Source organism: Vespula pensylvanica, chromosome 20, assembly GCF_014466175.1.
Source record: "Vespula pensylvanica isolate Volc-1 chromosome 20, ASM1446617v1, whole genome shotgun sequence".
Lineage (NCBI taxonomy): Eukaryota > Metazoa > Arthropoda > Insecta > Hymenoptera > Vespidae > Vespula > Vespula pensylvanica.
In genome coordinates this window covers 2,467,690-2,488,425 of record NC_057704.1, presented here as the reverse complement: position 1 = coordinate 2,488,425, position 20,736 = coordinate 2,467,690, and the positions used below count along the sequence as shown (strand labels likewise).

At 30.2% G+C, this 20,736-nt stretch overlaps 1 protein-coding gene across 8 annotated transcripts in view; it reads left to right on the top strand.

Moving 5' to 3' along the window:
* Positions 1-18,841, top strand: part of LOC122635991 (fasciclin-1) — a 310,273-nt gene extending 291,432 nt beyond the window's left edge. For 3 of the 8 annotated variants that reach the window (XM_043826760.1, XM_043826758.1, XM_043826765.1), the window contains 8 exons: positions 6,626-6,631; positions 10,441-10,683; positions 11,262-11,273; positions 12,533-12,747; positions 12,937-13,099; positions 13,241-13,385; positions 13,706-13,750; positions 17,466-18,841. In XM_043826760.1, coding sequence (XP_043682695.1) covers positions 6,626-6,631; positions 10,441-10,683; positions 11,262-11,273; positions 12,533-12,747; positions 12,937-13,099; positions 13,241-13,385; positions 13,706-13,750; positions 17,466-17,656 — 1,020 coding nt within the window. In that variant the 3' untranslated portion in view covers positions 17,657-18,841. The remainder of the gene's footprint in view (positions 1-6,625; positions 6,632-10,440; positions 10,684-11,261; positions 11,274-12,532; positions 12,748-12,936; positions 13,100-13,240; positions 13,386-13,705; positions 13,751-17,465) is intronic. The other 5 variants (XM_043826762.1, XM_043826759.1, XM_043826761.1 and 2 more) reach the window with 4 other exon arrangements.
* The last annotated feature ends 1,895 nt before the right edge of the window (positions 18,842-20,736 follow it).

The window sequence follows — 20,736 nt, the reverse complement described above, 5'->3', positions numbered from 1 at the left end:
AGATGAAAATTTTCTTTTCGATTTTGTTTTTTCATAATTTTTCTTTTTCCTTTATCCTTCTTCTTTCTTTTCTTTTTTATTTTTTTTATTTATTTATTTTTTTTTTTTTTTAATAATGATTACACTAAACTCAATAACGCGTGTTTTTCCATTTCTAAAGACAATTACGATCTTTTCTTTTCTTTTCTTTTCTTTTCTTTTTTTTGTCCATTTTGTTCTTTGATTCCGAGGTTGAAAACGCGAACGGTTTATTTCATATCGACTTTATGTAAAATTGTGATTCATATGAGAGTTTTATAGGCACTCTCGTGGGTTATACCGTTCCACGGTTCGTTTGCTTTTTACAATTTGTCTTCAAAGAGGAGAAGGTAAAAAAGAAAAAAAGCTTTTATATATTCATTTTATAGGAGCGATAAAAGTGTCGTGTGATACGTCGATTCCCTCGCGTTGATCTTCGCGTAAACGACGAGTGCACGGGAACTTTCACGAAGGCTTGTGATTTTCTTGGGAAAACTTACTTTTATATATATATATATAAAACTATTCGCTAGACGTCATAAGCGAAAAGGAAAAACTTTTGAATAATTTTTAGCGAAATAAATATAACGTCGAAAGAGTCGAAGGACGCGAGTCAAGTTTTGAAAAAGTTTTAATAGATATAAATCGTCGCGCGTGTCTTTGAAAATATTGAGTGGGTATTATTCGTAAAAAAAAAAAAAAAAAATAAGAAACAAAAAATAAAAAAGAGAAAAAAGAAAAAGTAAAACTTCATTCTTTAGAAACGTGCATAGACTTGAAATGATTTTTTTTTTCATTATTATTATTATTTTTTTTTTTATTTTCGTTTATTCCTTTTTGATAATTCTTCCATTATATGCATTTACTTGTTCCGCAGCTTTTAAAGAGCGTATCTATTTGTACGTTAAAGGATTATTAGACATAGCCTGCATGATCGATGTGTTAGAGTTAGCAGATAACAATGTTATTGTTTAATGTAATTGCTAAAATAGAAAAAAGAAAATTATTAATCCCATTTGGCCCATTGCATCTATATTCTCTTTCGTAGATACTACTAGTAGTAGTAGTAAGTAATAATAGTAGTAATAGTAGTAGTAGTTAATTAGATACACACGTATATGTGTGCAAGAAGGATGTGTGCATGTTCACTATGAGAACAACACAAGCAATAATCGTCGGATTGATCTCTATTTTTCAACCCGATATCTCATTGGATATCATACCTATTTTTTTACTACGATACAAAGAAAAAAAGAAAAACATAAAAGAATAGAAAAAGAAAACGATATCTATATATCTCATCGCCTACGGTGGAAATAAATTTTACGTTCGAGGAAAAGAAAGAAGAAATAAACAAAAACAAAAAAAGAAAAAAAGAAAAAAAAAGAAAAGATTTTTATTTCTCTTGAATAGAAAATTATTTATAATATACAACGTGGGATATTTGTATGCGTATGGGTGTGCGTGTGTACGTGCAACCTTATATATATATATATATATATACATACATACGTATGTATGTATGTATATGTATGTATATATATGAAGTGCTTTATATTATAAATTGCAATTTAAAAAGAAAATATATAGAGAAAAAGAAATATGAAATATTTAAAAAAAAAAATTTAACGAGGATGCATCGGTTTTATATATATATATATATATATATATATATATATATATATATATATCGATTGTAATGATAAAATATATAGACATTTTGCACAACGTTATCGTATATATCGTCCATAAATCGTTTTTAACCGTCTGATTAAACGTGGTTGATAGTCTATTTGAGACAAAGATTTTAACGTTTTAACGTCGTCGAAATAAAGATAAAGACCGACGATATTTGCATATAGCTACTAATGATCAAGAAGGAACGCGTTTATCGCACCTTTTGAAAATAGTCTCGCGAAATGTCTGAGAAAAACCCTCGTAAAATGTTCGAAACGACAGAACGAAACGAAGCACGAACGCGCTAAATGACCCTGTTAAATACATTAACTATGTCGTTGTTGTTTTCTTAGTTGAGCCCCTGAATACCTATTATTATCAAAAAGAATCATTTTTGCTGCCGGTGAATAGATTGAAACTGTTTTAATAGAACGATCTTAATCGTTTGAACACCGTAATAAAATCGATTTAATACCAGCATTAATAATATAAGTCAATCGTTTCTGACGTTGTTATCAATTTTAACTCTACTCGAATATAATTCGTCCCAATATATTTTAAGACAAATCTAAATAATATATACCAACCGTTTGCGTCCTCGTTTTAAATTCGTTCGATTTGACATTTTGTGAAACGTTTATATTTTCCTTTTTCTTTCTTTTTTTCCTTGATAAAATCATGGTGTGATACGTACATATGTATCTATCTATATATGTACCTGAATTAATAACCGATATCAAATGTAGAGAGATGAAACTACGTGAGGACGAGTTTTAACCACCGACGAGATTATTTCCATTGGTATTTTTTTTTCTTCTCTTCTGTTTTTTTTTTTTTTTTCTTTCTTTCTTTCCTTCGTTTTTTTTTTAAGCGAACTGAGAACATTATTTCTTCAGTATATAGTCTACAAAGAAAAACAAAAAAAAATGGTTCGGTTCGTGGATCGAAGATGACGGATCGAAGGTGCCTGGATTTTAGAAACTATTAATTGATGATCCTTGACACGTCCGTCTATCCGTATCCTATTTCAATAATCTATTCCCGTTTCTATCGTCATACGTCTATTTTTCGATGACATGGAAACAGCGCTCGTATATATTTATATATATATATATAACTTTTTAACTAACTGTGGCCTGGTGAATGCATCGTTCGTAGTGAGGAAGATTTTTCGTTTTGAACAAAAAAAAAAAAAAAAAAAATGATTATCTTCTACGGACCTTTCGACGAAGATGATAAATCATTTCATTTTTCTTTTTGCAATTCTCAAACTTTTAAACGAGATCGAAATTTTCTTTTTCTTTTCCTACGTTTTTATTTATTTTTTTAGATATTTCAATTTCGAATTTCACGTTCGACGTTACGATGAGCGTCGTTCGTTGCTACTTTTTTTTTTTTTTTTTTTTTTCTTTACTTTCCTATTCGTTAGATATTATTTCTAATTCGAATTCGTTTTTATCGAATAGAAGAAAGGAACGAAAAATCTCTACCTGTTTTTCTTTTTTTATATTTTTTTATTTTTTTTTTTTTTTTTTTTTTTTTATTATTAGACGTACGTCAATGTCTACTGTTAGAGAGAGAAAGAAAAAAAAGAAAAAAAAAAAAAAAAAGGATTATAATATTATGCACACACAATGCACGTTGCACCGCTAGAAGCTATCGTGATCGTTTAGCGATTGATGCCCCTTGAATGTCGCATGTCGTCGGAAACGAGAGCACCGTCACACACATAGTGTCGTCGAATTATACCGCGACCTTTTTCTCCATATATATTATATATATTACTCATATATATATATATATATATATATATTATATATATGTTTATATACATCACATAATCTCGTCATAATTCGTAGACATAGCCATATTGATCTCATGAGACATCAATTGCATTCTATCATGAACGCTGTTACCATTTCATTCACGACGAATACCTCCGTTCCCTCATTTTTCGTATCATCATCTCTCATGTGACGCCCGATCTATCATCATCAAAAGAATAAAAAAAAAAATAAAACAATAAAAAAGAAAACAAAAAAGAAAAGAAAAAAGAAAAAAAAATATATATATATACAAACTCTCTCTATACGATTTTAATATTATAATGTCTAAATAAGTAGTGTGACTTCTTTAATATTTCTTTACTTATTTATTTCTTTTTTTATTTATCTATTGTTTTAAATATTATTATTATTATTATTATTAGTGTTATTATTATTATATCGAGATAGATACCTATAGATACATATATATATATATGTATTATATAAAAGAGAGAGAGAGAGAGAGAGAGAGAGAGACAGAGAGATGATTTTAAATTCGATATAAATGGATACCCCTCTTTCTCGAGTTCGCATATTCTTTTAATATTACTCATCTATATTTAATTATCTCGTTGGAACTGTACAGATGAAATGCAATTTTTTTTTTTTCATGTACGTACATATGTACGTATATAAAAGGAGCAATCATAAAAAACGAGAGTCGAGAACTCAAAAACTCAAAAATGTCGTCCGTTAATCCTAATAATCGACTTTTCCTCTCCGCAGTAATTTCGCTTATTCCTTTTTTTCTGTTTTGTAATACACGCAGTATATCGTCTTTTGGTTAAAACGAACGATAAACGGTTTGATGATAAAGTTAAAGATGAGAAATTTTCACGACGAAATCTCGTAAAAAGGTTCTCTCTCTCATCATAGCTTCGATCGACTAGTAAATTATAGCGAAATCTCGTTATTTAACAACTATATATATATATATAAATATATATATATGTATATATACATACATTTCGTTGAAACGCGATTCAAAAGTAAACGATTTCGATTTTCTTCTATCCTCCGTTTCTCGCTTCCTTTCAAATTCGTTTAGTCGGACTCGCACGAATCCCTTCCCCGGAAATTACTCTTCGAAATCGCAAAAGTATAAAGAAAGAAAAAACAGAAAAAGAAAATCCGACGGAATCTGGTCGCGTGCGGCTTAAATTACCCAAAGGGGTGGATGAATAGAGGAGGGGGTGAGTGCAGAGGAGAGGAGAAATACGTTTTTTATGCTCAAGCGCAAAAATATAATCGTTTAAAACCGATGTCACGTTCGCGACAACGAACGAACGAACGAACGAACGAACGAACGAACGAACGAACGATAGATCGATAGATAGATCGATCGATTGATCGATCGATCGATCGATCGATTGGATCGGATCGATTCGATTCGATCTATATATCTCGACTCTCGAAAGGAGGATATGCGAAGCTCGAGCCACGTTAGGACATTATTTTTCCCTTCGGACTTGTTCTTTTCAGGATACCCTACTTCTTTCTATTCTCTTTTCTTCGTTCTCTCTCTCTCTCTCTCTCTCTCTCTCTCTCTCTCTCTCTCTCTCTCTCTTTCTCTTTCCTTTTCCTTTTCATTTTTTTTCTTTCCTTCCTTTTTTTTCGTTCTCCTTGAATGAGATATAAGAATAAATAGATTGAGAGCAAAAGAGAGAAAGAGTGAATGAATTATTGAATGAATGAATGAATGAATGAAGTAGTAATAGAAAAGAAAAAAAAAAAAAGATTATAGTTATAGTGACGTTGCACAAATATCGGAAAGTATGTTGATTCGATCTAGTAAGAAATATCTTCACTTTTTTTTGTTATATACAAGTAAAACTTCGTTTTTTTTTTTTTTTTTTTCGTTAAATATTTGTTATCACTTCGCGGTTTTACCGATCACGTAATCGAACTTAATGATTTAAAAAGGAAAATTGTACGAATTGTTGAAACGATACGATATCATCAAGATATTCTTGCAACGTTCGTTTAGTTTCATACGTTTAATTCTCGGATACGTGATCTCGGGTACTTAAGGAGAACTCGATAGAGATCCTAAAGGGCCCATAGATCACAATTACGTAATTTACCCGGGGGCACGACGCTAATGGGATTTTCGGTAACGCGAAATATAAGGCTCCGGAGCATTCTTGCCATTACTAACGATAATATCGTAACAGCTGTTAACGCTCGTTTTTCTTGTTAAACGATGCTCGTTCTAATTAGATATAGAATGTATTTAACGGCCCGTGGATCGTACCAAACAGAAATTTAAAGAATAATATCGGTTATCGTCGATAAGTGACGATTGAAAAAAAAAAGAGAAAAAGAAAATAATAAAAAAAAAAAAAAAAGAAAGAAAGATACTCCTATCTTTGGATTTTTCTTTCTTCTTTTCTTTTTCTTTTTTTTTTTTTTCTTTTTCTTCAATTAATCCCAATATATTCGCCGAAATTATTTCTCATACTGCTCGGAAACATTTTTCTTTCGCGTTGATTTATATTCTTCTAAATTCAGATGAAAAAAAAAAAAAGAAAAAAGAAAGAAAGAAAGAAAAGAAAAGAAAAGAAAATTCGGCCAACCGAATTTGTCTTAATAAAAAGAAGAAGAAGAAAAAAAGGAATAACACGAAGAATAGCGTTACTATCGATATTATAAGTATCATATAAATTACGAGTAGTACAAAAAAGAAATTATATATCCGTGACAAGCTAAAAGAGATTTACGAGAAGGGAGAGAAGAGGGATAACATACGCCTCGTTGTCTCGTTCGATCGACAACATTTTTTTTTTTCTTTACTCTTACTTAAAAATTTGTTCATGACCCCCTTCTCTCTTTTATACTGATCATCGATCGATCGATACCAATCGATATAGTTAGAGATAAAAATAGAGAGAGTGAGAGAGGGAGAAAGAGAAAAATTTCTCTCGTTTTTTTTGTTGTTATTATTATTATTATTATTATTATTATTATTATTATTATTATTATTATTATTATTATTATTATTATTATTATCAATTGTGTAAATGTGTTTACTATTCTTATATTGACTCAATGATGTTATTCTGTGGTGCTTTGCATGTCTCTATTGGACTCTGCATGTCGTATAGGGCATCGTAAGTACTTATTAAATGAACTCATCAGAGACTTCGCAAAAACACACGACACATTCAAGCTCATACTTTTTAGCCATGTCGCCATGGCAAATGGAAGTCTGAGAGCCGATTGTTTAATGATATCGATCACGTTATATTATTACATACATACATATATATAAATATATATATATATATATGTATGTATATACAAGTATATATCGTATTTTAGATGAGAGATACCTTTTTTATCAATTGTTATTTTTTTTTCCTTCCCATCTACTTACTTCGTCGATAGAAAGAGAAAACGATTCGTAAGGACCAGTCATGGAAACTGACGACGAATTTAAAAGTTATAATATGAATTGAGAAAAAAGAAATGATAAAAAGAACTCGTTTCTCATGATCATTATTGTCATTCGTTTGTTATAAATTCATTTATCATAAATATGCTAGATCTTAAACTCTGTCCTTTCTTCGTTAATTTAATGAAAAGGAAAAATGTTTAAAAGAAATATTTGAAAAATGGGAAAATCTACGATGGTATTTACGGGTAAATATATATAAAAAAAATTTTCATTCGATTATGATCGAATTGAATTAATTAAAAAACCAATAGTTTAGCGTCGAAATATTTTCGTGAGGGAAGAAATAAAGAAAAAGATCGAAAGAAAAAAAAAAAAAGAAGAAAAAAGAAAAAACAAAATGTTATCGAAAAATCGACTGTCCTTAATTCGTCTATCTCTCTTCTTACATACACAAAGTTTTCTCGACGACTGTGTTAGTTCCGTACAGTCGTGTCGAAAACGTCGTTTTTATTTTCTTTTTTTTATTTGTCCTTTTATATATATAAAAATATATAAAAATGGCGGCTCCATGGAATCTCGTTCCGACATATTTTTCTTTCTGTCGTGTCAAACAGAAGAAAGAAAACAAAAGAAACAAAAAAAAAAAAAAAGAAAAAGAAAAATAAAATGGAACACGTTTCGATTAATCGTACGTGAAAACATCGTTTTCAAGGGGAGTAAAAAAAAAATAAATATTATAAATAAAAATTCGTTCGATTATACTGCACGAAATATAACGGAACGATAATCCAACCGTCGTTCATAATTACATAAATTTTCTCGATATTTCGTTAGAAATTTTACCTATCATCAAGATTTTATCATCTCCTTCTCGTACCTTCAGCTCACCCACCCCACTCTTTCCACCCTCCCATAAATATCCCTATTATATAAATCCTAATCTATTGTTCACCAATTCTTCCATCGTTTCTTCTTTACAGTCAAAAGTGAATTCCAGATAAAAAATAAATAAAAAAAAGAAAAAGTACGTAACAAGAGTAGACAACAACTGTGTGTTAATTGTTTAGCAATAATCACGTTTATTCTTATGATTATTGTTATTGTTATTGTTATTATTATTATTATTATTGTTATTATTATTGATTTCTCTGACCTGATTGAAAATCCTTCCTGAACTTTAATATTATAGAACGAGCATCGATTTTTCCATTCCTTCTTTTACGATAGCATTTTCGTTTTCCATTGTATTCAATCGTCCGATATTTATTCCGTTGATTACCCGTTTTATCCTTTTAAGAAGTTACCCTCAACCCCTTTTCTTCTTTTTTCTCTGGCAAACAATCTTTCTGTTGAAAGAAGTAAAATAAGTAAAGAGAAAGAATGAAAAAGAAAGGGAGAGAGAGAGAAAGAGAGATAGAAAAAAAAAAGAGAGAGGAAGAGTATTATAGAAATAACATTATGAAGGAACTCCAAGTAAAGAAAAAGAAAAGAAAGAAGTAAAAAAAAAAAATAAAAGACAGAAAAAAGTAAGAAATTTGCCCATCAATTTTCTCATTGCAATAAGTTAAATTAATAACGACGTTAAATAAAATTTTTTACGTGACGAAGTTTAACAAAAAAAGAAAAAAAAAGAAGAAGAAAACAAGAAAGGAAAAAAGAAACACGTTCGATCTAACCCCTCGCAAATTTAAATCATATTCTTGGATATATTTGCCGGGTTGATTCTAAAAATAATCTCGTTTTCGATATATCAGCTTTAACTTTCGTGATACCTTATAAATATCGATATACAGAAATTATATAATTAAATGACAAAGTATTGGTATACATATTTTTTATTATGATTTTTAATTCAAAAAGAGAGAGATAGAGAGAAAATGAAACATTATGAACTTTCTCTCTCTCTCTCTCTCTCTCTCTCTCTCTCTCTCTCTCTCTCTCACACTCTTTCACTTTCTCTCTCACTTTCTCTGATGTGATTTCAACTAAACGAGTATCGATATTTTTCAAATCATATAGAAATATAACAGATCATATAAATTAAATAAAGATTTTGAATTTTAATGGACGACCTGTTGAATTAGCATATTAAGCTATTATGGATGTCGTATCAACAAAAGCCATAAAGTTGATAAAATTAAATTTGTTATCGTTTTCACGGATAAATATAACAAATATACCCAAGAACAGATTTAATATGTTAGGGTTAATTAAAATTTCTGTCCGATTAATTAATCGTTCTTCTTCGTTCTCTCTCTCTCTCTCTCTCTCTCTCTCTCTCTCTCTGTACCTCTCTTTTTTTTGCTGTGACTTTCTTTCTCTTTATACCCATTAAAATTCATAGGACGAGCCACCGAGAGAATCAAAAAGTACAACAAAAAACATAAAACAAGTAAACAATCACCATCACCAAGACATTCGCTTCATTAAGTCGCATTTAAAAGTTTATAATTCGATCGCGGTAGATCAAGCAAAGAAAGTTTAAAGCTTTCAATTCGAGTTAAATGGTGCATTCACTTCGGCCATTTGTAATAGAATTTATCCTTGTATTTGTCTGAAAAAGAGAGTCTGCTTTCGTAAAATCTGCTCGTTATATCTTTCATTATCGTCAAAGTGTTTAATAATTAACCTGTTTAATTTGCATATTCAAAGGATTTACAAGAAGTAACTCAATATATATATATATATACATGCTTACATATACGTATGCATGTATGTATATATATATATATATATATATATATATAGAGAGAGAGAGAGAGACAAAAGAAACTCATCATCATAAAAGAGATAAATTTCAAAATATTAAATTAATAACAATTCTATACGATAGTATTATCGTCTCGGTGTCTCATTTCCATTTCGAATCCTTTCCCTTCCTTATTAATACATGTATATATATATATTTTTTTTCTTTAATTAATGTTATATAAATTCGAATCTATTTGAAAAATTATTTCAATTACATTTTCTTTCTTATATATATATATATACGTGTATATATATATTTTTTTTAATGTACAAATCTTACGTATTATATTCTCTCTACGTATTATTTTGGATAAACCGAAACAAAGCTTATTAAATTTCGGCTAGATTCCATTTTTTTCTCTTTTTTTCTTTTAAATTCATCTCTACTTAATTCCTCTCTATTCAACCTACTCTACTATTCCATTCATCCAGTCCACCCTACCACAATGCTTTTGTCCATTTAAATCATCTATTTCTGAATCTCTATGTAACTCTCTCCCTTCATTATCGTTATTTATTTTCTTTTCTTTTTTTTTTTCTTTTGTTATCTTCTAATTTGGATCGTTTCAATCATCATCACGATTCCTTCGTAGTATAGTTCACAAAAATTAGAAAGAAAAGACAGAACAAACAAAAAAGAAAAGAAAAGAAAAGATAAGAAATATATATATATATATATATATATATATATTTTTTTATGAAAGGCGAGCTATATCGTTTATGACCGATATAAACAGAATTTCCCTTTTCTCTCTTTTTCCACGCGTATAGGAGAAGGAGGACGGTCCTGTATACAAATTTTACGAGACCATTCGAGATTTCGGTGATGACATAATGACGACCATAAACAGGCTCCACGATGTAACTCTCTTCGCACCTAGCAATGCGGCACTCGAAGAACCTGGCGTACAACATATTTTACAAGATAAAAGGCGAGTTAAGGAGATCCTGAACTTGCATTACGTCAAACAGAGACTACCATTGGAAAAAATACAAAACAAGAGTATCAGTCAGGTGAGCGTTTTTTTTAAATTATTTTGTGTGGGTGTCTGTGTGCGTGTATCGGTGTAATATGAAAAGAAATTAAATTACGACTGCATAGATTTCGATCGATTACTTCGCGTTTATCTTATATATATATATATATATATATATATATATATATCTATATGTGTGTGTGTGTGTGTGTGTTTGTGTGTTTTTTTTTTATTTTTTTTTTTTCGAAGGAATTTCGAAACTTTTAATAATAATATCGATAATCGTATAATGTAGACTTAATACCTTATCACGTTCTGCCGTTTTTTTTCTTCTTTCGTTCTCTTTTTTCTTTTTTTTTTTCTTTTTTAATAAAAATAAAATTAAAAGGAAAAAAAGAAAACGAAAAATTAAAGAAAACGACAGACATTAGCGTATAGTTATCATACATATAAAAGTGTACTCGTTTAATGACTTACTTTTCTTGTCCTGTTTTTTATTATTTTTTTTTTTTTTTTAATTTTTTATTATTATTTACTTATTCATTTATTTATTTTTCCTCTTTCTTTCTTTCTTTCTCTCCTTCAATGATCCAAAAAATACCATCGACCGGGAAGGCACAAGCTGGGGTAATTACCAACGTTTTTATCATGCAGCTTTCAATGTTTTTCGTTATGAAAAGATGAGAATGATTTTTTTCTTGCATCCTTCGTTGATCTCTTATGTCGATGTCTATTTCTTTTTCCTTTTAGATAAGGACTGCAAATCGGCTATATAACATTGCATTTCGCTTAGATAATCTTAAAGAAAAAAAAAAAAAAAAAAAAAAAAAATAGAAAAAATAAATGAAATAAGAAATAAAAACAAATATATCCGACATCAGAAAATAAAATTGTTTTTTTTTTTTTTTTTCTGAAAACGTTCGAGTGTAATGGATGGTGCCCATTGAAAAATATTTCTACGTGCTATTCTCTTCTTTTCGCATCATAACATTTCGTAATATATCCATTGATTTAAATAACAATCGAGCATTCGTTATATAGTTATTGTATTTAAAAAATTTATTTAAAAATACGTATACTATCTGCAATTTCGAACAATCATTTAAAGCTCTCGGATTATCGATACCTGTAATAAAATCCGAGCTGCCATTTCTATTTTGTGGCACCCTCTATTCAATGGCACTTTTCGACATTAAAATGCGAATGGCGTGATTGCGTTTGCACGGCACTCAAACGATTAAAAGATAATCTACATTTTATCGTTAGAGATTTACTACTAACACACGTTCGTCCTCATGCGACATTTTGCATGATATCTTATTGAAATCGTTCTAAACGCTGATTAGCATGAACGTTGGAATGACAAAACTATATATGTTCTTTCTTTGTTTCTTTCCTATTATTTGCCTTTCTTGTTTTCTTTTCTTTTTTGATTTTCATTTTTGTCCCTTCCTCGTTCGTTCAATTTAAAATTGATAACAAAAGCGTAACTGTTGAAAGCTTGAAGTAATCAAATTACATACAAATAATATACTATTGCACGTTATATCGAAATTACTTTATATCGAATCGTTGTTTTCTTCTTTCGTATTATCTGCACGCTTTGAAGAAAGAATTTAAAAGAAAAGAAAAAAAAAAAAGAAAAAAAAAAAGCAAATCCACGCTTCATATCTTTTCGACTAATTCTGTTGTTGGTACGTTTTGTATTTTTTTTTTTTTTTTTGTTCATTCTTTCTTTTTCTTGTTTTCTTCCTTTTTTTCTCTTTTTTTATTTTTACGATAATCGTTTCCCTCCTTACTGTTCATTGTCTTTTAAATTTTATCTCTTGAAATGTATGTCGACGATTCTTCGTTAGATATTAATTATATATTATAATATCTTTTAGATACCTACCGCCGCCGATAGAAAGAAACTTTATTTCAACGTCGTACAAGGACCAGCCGGAAATCAAACAATTACCGTAGAGGGAGGCGGCGTAAATGCTACAGTAGTTACCGCAAACATTGCAGCGACCAATGGAATTATTCATATCATCGATAGGGTCCTGGGTGTACCTTACACGACCGTTTTGGACAAACTTAGAACTGATCCTATGTTGAAGTAAGATTTAATTCAATTTATGCGATTTTACAACAATCGATTGCATTGTCGTATTACTCCGTCTCTAACGGTGTTAAAAAAAAAAAAGAAAAGAGAAAACAAAACGGAAAGAAACAAAGTACATCATTCGTTCGTTCATTCATTCGATTAAAAAATATATAATAACGTCGATCGATTGACGATTTACAGCTCCACTTATTTCTTGGGCCAACGACGTGGTTTTAACGAGCAACTTAACGACACGACGAAACGTTTCACTTATTTCGCACCGAGAGAACAAGCCTGGTCAGGGGCTAACATCAGTTATCCGTCTACTATTAAAAAACTTTTTATGCAAGATTTCAGCTATCACGTGAGTATTTCTTCCAATAAAATAGAAAGAAAAAAGAAAAGAAAAAAGAACAAAAAATCAAGTCAAATTCGAAATACGTTGGAAGGGATTCGCACAGAGCTCTAATATATTCTTGTTACAATCACGTGCTCACTTTTGCAGACCAAACAAATATTGGAACGACATCTCGTAGTTGCCGATCAAGTATACACGATGGCTAAATTAAGGGAAATGAGTATCAACGAAAGTGTCACTCTAACTTCTGCGAGGGATACATTGAAGCTTCGCGTCAAGGAATTAAGCGAAAGTAAGTAAATATATTTTCGATATTTTAATAATTATGCTCCCTTTTTTCTCATTCTTTATTCCAATATCCAATCCGTATTCGACGTGTTTCGAGTGTATTTACTTGTTTTCTGCATTATTACATTATAAGATAAACTTTTGATTAAACGTGAAACGAAGAAAGTTCGTTAGTATGCAAGCACAGAAAACACGTATACACATACATACATACATATATACATACGTACATACGTACATACGTACATACATAAATACATAAATACATAAACAAAATAAGCAACTCTTATGAACTTGTCCATTCTCAAATTGGTACTATTTCAGTACGTTTAGGTGACGACGAAAACTCTATCAATCCAGTGATTTTCGGTGAGTCAGTTAAGTGTTTTGAGAAACGTCGCCGATGAGCGACGACACGTGCTTCTATATTTCGTCCAACTTGCACCCGATATAAATACTACATATTGTACATACATATATATACATACATATATATATATATGTATATATATATACACATTAATTATATATAAATGTATAACAAAGCGATTTCTTCGTTTCTCGATATAAATTTCACTATTCCAAAGACTAAACATCAAAATTGCTTTTCTTCGCGTCTCGAAAAAGAAAGTTTTTCAAAACGATCTAAAAATTCTTTCCTTCTTAAAACATGTAAATTAATGATAACGAACGAAGCAATCATGGAGAGACGAAGAGATTCGACGCCAGAAAAAAAAAACTGAAAAAAGAAAAAATAAATTCTGCTTTTTCGTTTACTTTCTTTTATTCTTCTTTTTTTTTATTGTTGCTCTTATGTTCATTTATTTTCATTTTATTTAGTTATTTGTTTTTTGTTTTTTTTTTTTTTTTTTCTTTCTTCGAACAAAACCTTCGACAAAACATCCTGCATAAAACTTTCGCGGAACATACATAATATACTACATACCTATATATATATATATATATATATATATATATATATATATATATATATATAAATATCTATCATAAAATTTTTATTTCGTTTAGTAGTAAAATAATTAAAGCTGTTGTCAATGGAAAAATTGGAAAAGCAATTTTGATTGCGCGATATATTATCCCACCACGTGTCCTCGTTCGCACATTGACATTTTTATGTGTAAATTATATTATACATATATTTCGAGACCGTAGCTAATTGAAGTACATACACATTTACGTGCGAGGTCGCACATACATTCGCAATTTGCAAAAATTATAATTCGGTGCTTTTACTCGAAACGCTTTGTATACATATACTTTATATATTTATAATTGTATATATGTGTATATATATATATAAATATAATATATATAATATATATAATATATATACATATATATATATATATCACTGGCCCGTGCTTTTTGCTTAAGTATATATTACTTCGTTCTTTTTTTTTCTTTCTTGCTTATTTGAACGTAAGCGTTGCACGATTTATAGGTACACCTAAGTACATACGTATAATGAATCATAATCATTGTCCGTCAAACTTTTTTACAATATCGACAATAATAGTAAATTAAAGAAAACCAAATGAAAGAAATAACGACAAATTTTTCTTATTTTTTTTTCCCACTTTCTTTTCTCCTTTATTTTCTTTTCTTTTTTTTTCTATCATCCTTCCAAACTCGTACTCCTTATAATATCATTCTTATACATATTCATATATATTCAGCAAAAAAAAGCTTTATATAATTAAAAGAGCTTTAAAAATATTTATGATTAAAAACAGTTATATTTATAATCAAAAGGAGCTATATAATAATTAAATATTATTAAACTAATTAACTGTTAAATCTTCTGAAAAATTTTCGGTCTTTCTTTTGTTCTTTATTTCTCTTTTTTTTTTCTCTTTTTTCATTGTTAATTTTTTTTTTTTTCTTCGCACAGGCGCACAATCTCGATTCTATCATCAGAAGTGTCTACTATCATCTACTATTATCACCTCTTAGGGGTGTGATGGAAAGGAAGTGGGGATAGGAATGGAATAGAAAGGGTGGGGGATAAAACGACAAATTGTAATACATTAGACGATCTTATTAGACGATAGGATATAGAAGATTTTGTCTAATTGATAGAAGAGATTATTTTTTGTTTTTGTTTTTTTTTTTTTTCTATTTTTCTTTTCTTTTCTTTATGCGTTGTTCCCCACAAATATATGCATCCCACCACTAGTAGGCCGCTATATGAACCTCTTTCTCTCTCTCTCTCTCTCTCTCTCTCTCTTTCTCTCTCTCTTCTTTCTCTCTCTATATTAAAAGCATATATCTCGAGCTTTGAATATACACGCATATCGACACATGCAATATCGTGTCTCTTATACGAGTTTTTAAAGGAGACGGCAGCAGCAGCAGCCACCGTCCACTTAAGAGTAAAAAAAAAAAAGAAAAAGAAAGAAAGAAAGTATCACAAGTTGCTCTCGAGAGAAGTAATTTCTTGCCAGTGGGGATGGAGGAGGTGGGAAATAACTCGGTTTTTGAAGGGGGAGGACATTGCATTTAATGGTAACTTTAAATTCACACGACCCACACATTTTGATCGTGTATTTATCGGTAATTTTATTGAATCGTCGACGTCAATCGATTTTAACGTTCTCGCGTACATTTTTTTACCGTGTTATTTAAGTTCATCCTTAATTCCCGATATTTCTTATTTTGTTTGCTTCAATGATTGAACATTGATCGGATGAGAACAGTTTTATATCGTCTTTTCGCGTAGTTACGTTCGTCATTACGATCATTGGTAACCTATTATTAATGTTTTTTGTTAAATATATTTTCTATTGGAAAAAAAAAAAAAGAAAAGAGAAAAAAATCGAGTATCAAAAATTGTCCAAATCCGATATTGATTTTATCCTGCATAGTAGGTCATCTCATAAGTAAATTTTTTTTCCCTATCGATCGGAATGAACGATACAATTATTTTTAAATTGTCGCGAAATGTTTATGTTTTATAAAGAATTTGCAAAGAGTTGTTTTGAATTATTATTTCGTGTCGGTTTAATTTTTCACGCGTTCTAAGAACTGTAACCTTCAGTATGAACAAAGATCTGGAACGTTCATCAAAAATATTGTTGAACTATCTGTATTGTCGTATCGGATTGAAAATTTAATATTAATATGGAAACGAGTTGTAAACAACGACGATGAAAATTATAGCAGATTAAAGTTGAACGTATTTTCTGTTTCGCTTTATTTTAAAACTTATATATGTATAAAAAAAAATGGGGATACTTTTGGAATTACGAATGAATGAGTTTTAACCATATATCCAAAAAGAGAGAGAACATGATTCAACTATCTTAGAACGAGATTATTTCCATTAGAGAGCATTCCAGAACGGAAAGAGATCGTTCACAGAAATACGAATCGATTTTATATTCCGAGATTTCAACCATCGTAGAATAGCAAAATTGAGTACATTTGTTGTTAGTAATAAAGAACGAAAATAAAGTACGATGTATTAAGTAAAAATTCAATATTGAACGGATATAAACGTGAAAGGTTTTATATAACGTTTGTTCCAAAACAAATTGTACAAACGAGTATCGAATTGGCTTTAGTAAAGTCTTTTAAGAGTGTTCTTGATGTTCGACATTATAGTAAATTCTTGTTTCGAATATTTTACTACACACAATGACTGTATAACGATAAAAATTTTTCCAAGTTTCTTTTCAAATTGACAAATAAAGAACAGATACGAAAGAGTACTCTACGAGAAAAGCAAACTACACTCTCTAACAATTAATTAAATTAACAATTAAACTCTCAAGTGGACGGCTACCTTAAAACGCTCCTATAATAATAGGGCCCAATGATAAATTAGAGCGAGCGTTGCTGGATACAAAATAGATTATCAGTATATTATAACTTCGCTGAAAGCTATATCAGTCAGCGCTTGACATATGTATATATATATATATATATATATATATATATATATATACATATATATGTATATACATATTTTTTAATTTCAAAAAAGATTTCATACTCTAACATAATTTCAATCCGATTTAGTCGTACTGAATCGTTCGTTAAATTCGACTTTATATCATTTCAGGTTACCAAATCGAATGGGAGGGCAAATGGATTCGAGTATTTCGTCATGACGTCGAATGTACCAACGGCATTATTCACGTGATCGACGGTGTATTTTTAAAGGACAGCGACGTCAGAGTGACGGGCGATGCCTCATTGGCCAGCTTCGCGCCCCATCTTATAATATTCTTGATAGCCAAGTGGCTCTTGTAAACACCGAAAATAATACGACGAGAAGATCAAAAAAAAAAAAAGAAGTAAGAAATGAAAGAAAGAAATGGAAAAAAAAGGAAAAGGAAAAAAGAAAAGGAGATTAATATCTCCGTCTAGAAATAAATGTTTGGAGCGTCTCCGATCGTCTTCGATGAGCCATGAAAACGACGCCGCGACGCGCCGACGACGACGACGACGACGACGACGACGACGACGACGACGACGACGATTCGATAGCTTTTTTTGCTGATCGATTCTTACGCTGCTAAAAAAAAAAAAAAAAACACGAACAACTTTCTTCTCACACCACACAAGGATCTCATCGTCGATTTCGTTTGGCTCCCTTTTTAATCTCCAACGTTAACTTCGTCCTCGTCGTCCAGTTTATCCGATAATTATTATAAAGATCGAAGTGTTTCTTCGTCGGCATCGCCTATAATCATCGTATTATAATCATCGTGTCATAATCATCGACGTCATCATCATTGTCATCTTCATCATCTTCTTCATCATCGTCCTCATTATCACGATCATCGTCATCATCAATATCATCGTCATCATCGTCATCATCGTCTTATTTCTCTTCTGCCTTTTTTCATATTTTGAAAGAACGACGACGACGACCGAGAGAGATCGATCGACGTGAAGAAGGATCGGCGACGAATCCGACGAACACAACCAATATAATTATAATCCTCGACTCGACTTCGGCTCGTATTCTTTTAAGCCATAAGCTAAAAAAAGAAAAAAAAGATAAAAAGAAAAAGAAAAATAAAAAGAAATAAATTTAATAATTAACGTTAATAGGTTTAAATGTGACGAAGGATGATGGATGAGCAGTTCCAAATATACATATATATAATAGGTATATCGGCAGTATCGTTTACATATGACTTAATAACACGCGTAGCTATAATAAATAGCGAAACTTTACGATATAAGGAATAAATAAAACGGTCTGTTCTTTCTCTCTCTCTCTTTTTTGTTTGTTTGTTTGTTTGTTTATTTGTTTTTTCTTTCTTTACTTTTCTTCTCTCGTTTCTTTTCTTTTCTTTACCTTTCATTTCTTTTTTCTTCTATAATCGTAAATTTTATCATTAAACATGATCTAAGAATTGGGACGAAAGAGATGGAACTGAGATGATCCATAATAAAAAAAAAAAAAAAAAAAAGGATTTTGGACGACATACAATACATACATACATACACATATATGTACATACGTATTATGTGTTACGTATATTATATAACGTATATATCGGAATTTGATATTTGTAGAAACGAAGAGAATAACGGAGAGAAGAGAACGAAAATTAAAGGCCGCTAATATAAAACCGAGAGACCGAGATAAATATTTAGTAATCACGATGCGCACGGCCTCAAAAGCCAGAAGTAGCCTATTATTTATTGAGTAATCGTCCGCGAATATAAGAGTTGAGCAAGTTTTACGGGTTATCAATGCCCCCCTTAAGCGTACCAAATAAATGATTAATCGTACCAAGTAATCTAATTAAATTTACTAAAGATTAATTAAATACGGAGACAGAGAGATAGAGAATTGGGGGGGAGGGGTTGGGGAATGGGGAATATAAGGGATGGGGAATGATGGAGAAGCTAAAAGAGGGAAGGAGGGAATCATCTTCGAGTTACATAAGAATTTGTCAATGCGATGGGTATATAATCCACCGACCATCGTATTCTCTCGAATGAGAATCGAAATCGAAATCGAAATCGAAATCGAAATCGAAATCGAAATTAAAATTAAAATCGAAATCGAAATCGAAATCGACGCGACGTTCGTTGGGATTTCCTCTTTTAAGCGACGATATTATTATATTTATTTTATTTTATCACATGCCATCGCGACTCTTTGTTTCTACTTGAAGAAAAAAAATTAAAAAAAGAAAAAAAAAGAAGGAAAGAGAAACTAAATTAGCTTGTGTTTAGAGTTCGAACGGCAAAAAACGGCAGGCTATATTCGCATGGACTTCGCGATGATTCTCGTAAGATTTATTGAGCCTTTTTCTTTTTCTTTTTTTTTTTTTTCTTCTTTTTTATACGGCCAAAGAGTTGCGCCTTGAGACGTTGCGTGCATTGCGATGTAACTGTTTCGTACTCGACTAAGTTATCGTTTAACGTTTTCCAATAATAGAGATCGAACGTTCGAAATTCTAATTCTTGTTCTAAGTGCTCGCTCTTTATTTCTGCAATTACGGTGCACCGATCGCGTAGAAAACATTTATTTTTTCTAAGCAATTTTTACTTTTTCTTCTTCTTTTTTTGCTTTTCTTAAACGTTCTCATTTCGTCGCGAAAAATCAAATAAGGAATTGCGATGGCTAAAGAATTAGAAGAAAAAGATATACGAGAAAATACGAAGCAGTTTATAAATTGCCTTTTTCGGTTATTTCGGGTTCTTCTAAAGATCCCCCCGTCTAAACCGAAACGCGTCTCGTTGGCTAAATAAAGTTATTACCTCGACGTTAATGAAGATATTTCAGAGAAATGCTCGCGTCGGGTAAGAAAAATAAAAATGAAAAAAAATATAATAAAAATGAAGAAAATAAGTAAATAAATAAATAAATAAATAAATAAATAAATAAATAAATTCGCGATATTAAAGTCCCATCACAATCGAAATATTTTTGTTCTTTTTTCTTATTATCTTTAAATGACAGTCGCGAAATAATCAATTGAAATTAAGTTTCGTCACTCTAATAAATCTCAAAATAGTAACACACCGTTAGAAAAGAAATATATATATGTATATGTATATGTATATGTATATGTATATGTATATGTATATGTATATATACGCATTGCGGATCGTTAAATCGTTTAAATTTTTATATGACCCAAATATGATTTCAATTTGACAACTCTGATTAGCCGATAAATACAGCGAATAATAATGTTAAGAACAAATATGTCTATATATTATGTGTATACATACATACATACATACATACATACATAAATACATACATACATGCACACATACATACACACATGCATGCATATATGCATACATATATACATACATACATACATACATACATACATACATACATACATACATAC